The sequence below is a fragment of the Myotis davidii genome, unplaced genomic scaffold (assembly GCF_000327345.1).
Source record: "Myotis davidii unplaced genomic scaffold, ASM32734v1 scaffold665, whole genome shotgun sequence".
Classification (NCBI taxonomy): Eukaryota; Metazoa; Chordata; class Mammalia; order Chiroptera; family Vespertilionidae; genus Myotis; species Myotis davidii.
The window spans coordinates 494847-502625 of NW_006296410.1; the positions used below are offsets into that span (position 1 = coordinate 494847).

The 7779-nt window shown below is 62.8% G+C and overlaps 1 protein-coding gene across 1 annotated transcript in view; it reads right to left on the reverse strand.

The window, feature by feature from the left end:
- Positions 1–7779, reverse strand: part of PDE6B (phosphodiesterase 6B) — a 19875-nt gene that overhangs the window by 7300 nt on the left and 4796 nt on the right. The window contains exons 4-12 of the mRNA XM_015568929.1: positions 5056–5355; positions 4801–4865; positions 4076–4142; positions 3821–3868; positions 3074–3223; positions 2744–2887; positions 2337–2402; positions 1818–1964; positions 35–385 (exon numbers count right to left, since the gene is read on the reverse strand). Coding sequence (XP_015424415.1) covers positions 35–385; positions 1818–1964; positions 2337–2402; positions 2744–2887; positions 3074–3223; positions 3821–3868; positions 4076–4142; positions 4801–4865; positions 5056–5355 — 1338 coding nt within the window. The remainder of the gene's footprint in view (positions 1–34; positions 386–1817; positions 1965–2336; positions 2403–2743; positions 2888–3073; positions 3224–3820; positions 3869–4075; positions 4143–4800; positions 4866–5055; positions 5356–7779) is intronic.

Here is a 7779-nt window from a genome sequence, read left to right on the forward strand (position 1 = left end):
AAAGGGCCCCAGTCCCGCACCCGCACCCGGACACAGGGCCCCAGTCCCGCACCCGCACCCGCACCCGCTCCTGCTCCCGGGGCTGAGGCTGTGGGGCGGCGTGGGGACCCAGGCTGAGCCCTCCAAGCCCCGCCTCCCGAGTGGAGGAGCCCCCCGCCCCTCCAGCGGGGCTGCCTTTGGACCAGGAGGTCTTCACCACCCTGGGCAGGTGGGGCGGTGTGTGTGGGCGCCTCCCACCCCGCACCCGGCTTCTGGGTGCCCTGCCCCCTCCGGGCACCGTGAGCAGCGTGAACATGGTCTGCGCTACGTTGAAGCCGTGGCGCCAGTTGTGGTAGGTGACCCTCCGGTAGCCTTTGCTGACGGAGAACAGGAACCGCACCAGCACCTGTGGAGCCAGGAGACGGGGCAGAGCCGGCTCATTCACGGGGCTGCCAGGGGCTCCGTCCCATCGCCCAGCCCCAAGTGTGAGAAGAGGACCCCAGCAAGGGGGCTAGGGGAGTTTATATTTTGTTAATCCTCCCCAGAGGGTATTTAAAAAAATATTTTATTGATTTTTTTACAGAGAGGAAGGGAGAGGGAAGAGAGTTAGAAACATCGATGAGAGAGAAACATCAATCGGCTGCCTCCTGCACGCCCCCCACTGGGGATGTGCCCGCACTGGAATCCAACCTGGGACCTTTCAGTCCGCATCCACTGAGCCACACCAGCCAGGGCAGAGGGTATTTTTTCCATTGATTTTTAGAGAGAGTGGAAAGGAGGGAGGGAGGGACATCCTGTGAGAGAGACGTGTGGAGTGGTTGCCTCAGAATGCGCCTCAACCTGGGCCCGGAACGAACCTGCAACCCAGGTATGTGCCTTGCCGGGGAATGGAACCCGTGACCCTGGTCACACGGGCAGGGCAGGTACGGGGCGTCTCAGAAGAAAAGGCCTATTTGGGGCAAGCGGTGTGGGCACCTGGCGCTGGTGGCTGAGGGTCCTGAGGCTGGTGGGTGAGGTGGATGCTGGGGGGGGGGGGGGAGGGCAGTGATCTCCCCAGGGGAGCCTCTTATTGTTCTTCGATTTAAATAATTTTTTAATCCTCAGGATATTTTTCCATTGCTTCTTAGAGAGAGTGGAAGGGAGGGAAAGACGGAGAGAAACATCGATGTGAGAGAGACGCATCGATTGGTTGCCTCCTGCATGTGCTCTGACCAGGGTCCAGGCTGGGAGGTTCGTGTCCTTGACCGAAACCAAACCCGGAACACCTGAGTCCCCAGGCCAACGCGCTACCCACTGTGCAACACCAGCTAGGGCTGTTCTGTGATTTTAGGTCCAGAAAATTATCAGGAAATAATTTCTTCCGTCCATATTGTCTATAATGTTTTTCTTTTGTTTCAGTAGAACATTCCTGGAAATGCGGCCTGCTGCCCTGGTGTCGGCAAGAGGGAAGGTGTTTCCCTCGGTGGGAGCAGAGGCGCAGGGTGTGAAGGGAACCGCGGGGCAGCGCAGGGTGGAGGCGGCCCCACCCGAGTGGTTGGATGGTCGCCAGGGCCTGGTTCCAGCCGGGAGTGGCGGGTGCTTTCTGCACAGCTGTGGGCTGCTGTCTCCTCCCCCTCCCCCCAATGCCAGAGCCCACTATCACCCCACTGCACCTAAGGTCACACTGCCTGGAGTGCCTGTCAATCAGACTTTCCATCCGTCCAGCGGTCATCTCTCCCACCCCACGCTCTACCTGTGTTTTACCGCCTACACTGCCCGTTCTGTAATGAACAGGCCTGCCCCAAATTCAGTGCAGGACCTGGAACCTCTGGATCTGGGACCCCTGACCACACCCTCACCTCCTGGGGGATCTGGAACTTGCGGACCACGCCCAGCTCGTAGTACATCTGGATGCCACATTTGACCAGCTCCAGCTCCGTGCATTCCAGGTCGGAGAAGTGGAACTCGTAGATGTCGAACTTGGTGGGCCCAGGCAGCACCTCCTTCTGTGGGAGGGCCGTGGCTGAGGGAGGTAGGCCCACCACCCACTGCTCCTCGTCCCTCCTCCCAGGACCCTCTGTCCAGCCCCGGATGCCCCAGGTGACATCTGCTCTGCCAGTCGCTCTGGCCTGTGGCCTGGACGCGGGTCCCGATGGTTCAGCTCCCTTCCTCCCCTCTCCTCAGACCCTCAGCCCAATAACAGGAACTTGCCTAACTGGGCAGACACAGTGATGTTGCCAGGGAAACACACGCAGAGATACCTACGTGGGAAGGTGGTGGACAGCGGCCACCGCCACAGGGACACCCGTGAGCACCCTTAGTCCCCGGCCCCAGCCTCAGCCCCCAGCCTGCACCTCAGGGTGGGGGCAGATTCTGACCAGGATTTCCCACAGCTCCTCCTCCTCACAGTCAGCCGGCTCCTTCCCCAGGCGTGCTCGCGTTGGCTGGGAGAGAACCGATGCGCCGAGTCAGTGACAGCGTCAGCTACACCCTCGGGAGTGTGGGGCAGGCGACAGCACTCCCACACCCTTGTGACTGGGACAGAGGACCACGGTCACCACGGGAGGCCCGGGGGGGTGGGGTGCATCCTGCCTCAGAGATGAGAGTGCGAGGTGGCCCCTGCCTCCCCGGAGGATGGAGCCCTCACAGCAGCACGAAGGCGCCTCCCTCCCCGCTCACCGCAGGGGGACGGCCTGGGAGGGACCCACCCTGGGCTGGCAGGGCGAGTGGGCCTCCGGGACCGGCCTGCTCCTGGGTGTGCGTCCACGTGGATGGGGGGCAGTACCAGGATGAGCTGGATCTCGTCCTGGTCGCAGCGCACGTGGTACAGCACCATGTCCTGGGCGATGTCCTTGCGGTTCCCCAGCTTGTTCAGCCTGTCGTGGGTGTCGGTGTTCAGCACGGACCAGCCCAGGAACTGTGTGAGGGACTGCGGGGGGCACAGCGTCACCGCGAGGGGCCCTGCCGTCCAGGTGCCAGGGGCAGCACCTACGGGCGGCAGGGTGCCTGCCCAGCCCTGGCCCCGATGGGACCTCGCACGCTGCCTCCGTCCACTCGGGGCCGTGCGGGGTCGGGGGGAGCAGATGGCGTGTCCGGCTCCTTAGACGGTGCTTACCTCCATGAGCACTTCGTCCTGCTCGTCGAAAGGCTTCCCGTCCTTCCTGTTGTAAAAGGTGGCCACCCCCACGATCTCCTCCTTCTTGTTGACGATGGGCATGGACAGGACGTTCCTGACGGCCCAGCCGGAGTCGTCCAGGGGGCCTTCCTGAGGGACGGCCGGCGCACGTGACCTCAGCCTCCCGCCGAGGAGCCCTGGTCAGGGTCCCCAGGGAAGGCGAGGGGAGCAGACCCGAACCCCTGAACCCAGCGAACCCGGAGGCAGGTGAGCATGAGATACGGGTGCCCCGAAGGCACACACACTGAACAATTATAAAGTCAGAGTTTATTAAATTAGTGAGCTATCAGCTGTTAAAGTGTGTGTACATTTTGGGGGGCGGGGACACCCTGTATGTGTTTGCTGCTGTTTGACACTGCGATTTTGAGGTTGTTTCTGAAGCAGTAAAAGCCAATTCTGGCCCGGCCGGCGGGGTTCAGGGGTTGAGCATCGGCCTAGGAACCAGGAGGTCCTGGTTGGGTTCCCGGTCAGGGCACAGGCCTGGTTGTGGGCTCCACCCCCAGGGAGGGGTGTGCAGGAGGCAGCCGATCCATGATTCTCTCTCATCACTGATGTTTCTCTCTCTCTCCCTCTCCCCTCCTCTCTGAAATAAAATACAAATATAAAAAATGAAACTCCTGAGCGTCTTTTCTGAACCGTGATCCCTTCTTCCCAAGGGCAGTGCCTGTCCTGTGGGTAAACAGCTACCTGGAAGGCGAACATCTCGTCTGCAGGGGCGTTCATGATGTTACAGACCTGCAGGAAGCAGAGGGCAGTCTCAGCTGCACAGCCGAGGGAACACACGATGCCGAAAGCGACTGTCCAGCCGGAGCGTCTACAGAGGCCGAGCGGGGGCAGGGGCTGATGGGTACCCAGCGGGCGGTGGGAGGTGCCTGGCTGGCAGGGTGCCCGTGGGCTGCTGGCAGGGAGGCTGGGGCTGGAGGCAGGGCCTTGGGGACTCACAAAGCCACTTTCTGCCACGTAGGTTGGAAGGCCACTGGCCAGAGCCCAGTGGTCAGCTGGCGGTGTGCTGGGAAGAGAAGCAGAGGGTCAGATGGGCCAGACCCAGGGTTGTGCGGCGTCTGTGTGTGTGTGTGTGTGTGTGTGTGTGTGTGTTCCTGTTGGTTCCATTCTCTGAGCTCCGGGTGGGGCAGGGGTTGGGGGGAGGGAAGCTGGGGAGGCTGCAGGCAGTGGAGGGTGGGGTTGGGGGCATTTGTGCCGCCTCATCGCCTTCTCTGCCCACGATGAGGCCACTGGCCCCGTGGGAACCCCTTTGCCTCCTGTGGCCTCTGGAGCTGAGCGTTGGTCCGCTGTCCTGTGGCCGGGCCGGGATCTGAAGGTCCAGTCCCTGCGGGGGCCTGTGGGTGGGGCCCTGACCGGCCTGTGGGGCCCAGGGCCATGGCTGGGTGGCTGTAGGGCTGGGACGGGCCCTCCCTGAGCCCCACCGGCCATGCTGCCCCAGCAGACGTCCCCTGGGGTCCATCCCACTGGGTGTGCAGTGTCAACAGGACTAGAGGGCCTGCGAGCTCAGGCGCATGGCAGGGCCCCCTGGACGCTCCCTGGACCCCGGGATGGCCGCTGCGAGGTTCACCCCCCAGTCATTTTCTCCAGGTCAGCGAGCCAGCGCCTCCCACCACATGGGCGCCTGCAGCCCAGACCCGCTGGCACGGGATGACCTTGGCACTCACGGGATGACCTTGATGTCCTCCTTGCCGTGGAGGAGGTAGTCGATGACTTTGTAGAAGAGGATTTCCTGAGGGTCAGACCACAGCGGGCGGTCGTGAGGGGCTTGGGCCAGCACTCCCAGGCACCTCTGGGAGATGGGACGTCCGTCCCTGGCTCCCCAGGCCCCTCGCCCTCCCCGTCCTGGGCAGGGCTGGGACGGCCCCTTGCTGCCCTGGAGTTGGGGGGTGGGGAGCGGCTGGCCTGTCCCCACAACTCACTCGGCCGTCCGGGGTACGCGGGCCTGAGTACGGCTGGGTTTCTCCCATCAGGATGGGCCACACGTCGAAGAATTCCTGGCGGGGCCCCACTCCTGCGGCCTGACCCCGAGGCCTGGGAGCTTCCTGGGGGACGATGCCTCCCACTCCGGCCATGTCCCTGCCCCGCGCGGCCTGGTTGGCCTCACACCGGGTCTGTGATGAGTGACGGAAATTGTCATCAGTGGCCATGAGCTTGGAAGGCACAGCCTGGACCAGCCCGCCCTGGTCAGACGCTCGGGGCGGGGCTCTGAGGACACGAGCTCATGGTGTCCTGGGCCAGCAAGGTGAGGTGAGGGTCCCCAAGGCCCTCGGTCACCCGCCCCCTGGGCCTCACCTGATGGCCAGGCTCAGACTAACTCTGAGGGGAGCCCCTCCCCAGTTTCTCCGTCTCATCAGCCACAGCCCAAAGGGAGGGCACCTCCTGGCCCCAGCCTGTCACACCTGCTCTCCCCGCTCCCCCCCGCACCTGTCCTCGGGCCTGAGCACTGCCTGGGGCCGAGCCCCTCCTGCAAGATCATCCCCTGCATGGCTCCCCTGCTGCCAGCCCCCCGGGGCCCCGCAGCCCCCACTGTCACCGGCAGGTGCTGGCTCTCATGGCCCCGCCTGTGTCTTCCTGCCAGGAGCAGCCCGCTGCCCACGCAGACCAGGAGTTCCTGAGCGGTGGCCTGCGTCCTCTGTGTCCCCACTCCCTCCCCTGACCCGGCCCAGGGCCTTTGCACAAGCTGCGCCCTGGGCCTTCACAGCCACGTTCGCGGAGCCAGACCCCGACAGCGCCCCTTCCTTCCCGACCTCAGGAAGCAGTCTCGGGGTCTGGCCCCTCGATCACAGCTGTGAGGTCAGGAGGTCATGCAGAGCCCCAGTGCTTGCTGATGGCGCAGAGGGCGTGAAAGCCGCCAACCATCTGCACTGCGGGCGCTGTGCCAGCTGCCCCTGGAGTCTACATGTGAGTCACCCACACCTGCCACCCACCTGTGTCGCCCACACGAGTCAGCTGGTGGACGAGCACTTCCGTCCTGCTGCGAAAGGCCTGGGCACAGCCCCACACACTTGTGTGAAGACAATCACCCTCCCCCCCGCTCGTTCCCCAGGAGCATCGAGGGGAGACCCACCACTCCCACCCGGCCCTCCGTCTGTCACCCCGAGCCCCGATTAGACCAGGGACCTGTCACCGGGCGGCATCCTGCCAGGAGCAGGTTCTGTCACAGCCGGAGGAAATGGGCGCAGGGCTGGGTGTGTCTGCGGCGTTCTGACCCCAGCAGCCTGGCCCGCGAGGCCCCACCCGCCCTCGCCTCCTGTCGGTGTTTCTAAGTGGGAGCTGAGCCTCGCCAGGGACATTTAGGCAGCTGCCTCGTGTAGCCGGGAGGTCGGCGTTCAGAGCAAATAGCCCGGAAGGCCCGCTGCCCCAGCCAAGACCCGGCCCTGGGCGGAGCTGCTCTGACTCGGGGTGTCCTGGGACTTCACCCCAAGGCCTCACGCAGGGCCTGTGCTCTGTCCCTCTGCCCGAACCTCCTCCCTCCCCCCATCCTGCTGCGGGAGGGGGCGGGCAGGGCCCTGGGCTGTTTCCGCTCGATGGCTACGACTCATGTCCGGTGTGGGCCTGACCTCTCTGGAGAAGCTAGACTAGCTCAGACTCTTTTATTTTTTTAATCTTCAACCCGGAGTGAGGCTATTTTTTCATTGATCTTTAGAGACAGTGGAAGGGAGAGAGGAGGGGGGAGAGGAACATCAGTGGGACTGAGACACAGCGGCTGGTTGCCTCCTGCACATGCCCGGCTGACCGGGGCTGGGGATCGAACCGGCAGCCGAGGTGCGTGCCCTTGATGGGGAACAGAACCTGAGACCCTGTGGTCCCTGGGCAGACGCTCTGACCCTGAGCAAAACTGGCCAGGGCTCCACACCAGCTTTATTAAAGGTAAACGACCTACGTTTAAAAAATGGAGATCACGTTAAAACTATATCCACATATCCACTCATCTAGGTATTCGTATTCCCTTCCAATCATTCACCTTTTTAGAAAATATATTTTTATTGAGTTCAGAGAGGAAGGGAGAGGGAGAGAAACATCAGTCATGAGAGAGCATCACTGATTGGCTGCCTCCTGCACACTCCACCCTGGGGACGGAGCCCACACCGGGCATGTACTCTGACCGGAATCGAATCGTGACCTCTTGGTTCATAGGTCGATGCTCAACCCCTGAGCCACACCGGCCGGGCTCAACGATGTCTAATAACCAACATCAAGGCAGATAACTGTTCACAACCACAAATGTCAAACCGGCCCCATCACACGTTCTATTAACTGGCCCACATCTGCGAGGCCGTTTCCAGACCGATGTCCATTCCTCTCTGGGTAGGAACAGGAACCCTCAGCTCCCTCATCCCCATCCTGGTCGTCACGGGCGCTCGGGCTGTGTGACCGGCAGCCAGTATTCCTGCCGGACCTGCGCTAAGTTGCCCAATCGGAGGCGGTGCTGTTTGTAGCCAACATCGCAGGGCGGCAGCTTTTATTCTTATTCTCATTGTAGTGACGTCCCCGAATTCCCAGGGGCCGCATGGAGGCCAGGCTCCGTGTGCATCGCCAGGTCAGCCTGCACTTAGGCGGTAACACCTGATGACACAGCAAACCTCCCACCAGAGTCAAGCCAACCACTCGGAGGCAGGGGGACACGCAGGGGCCCGAGGCTG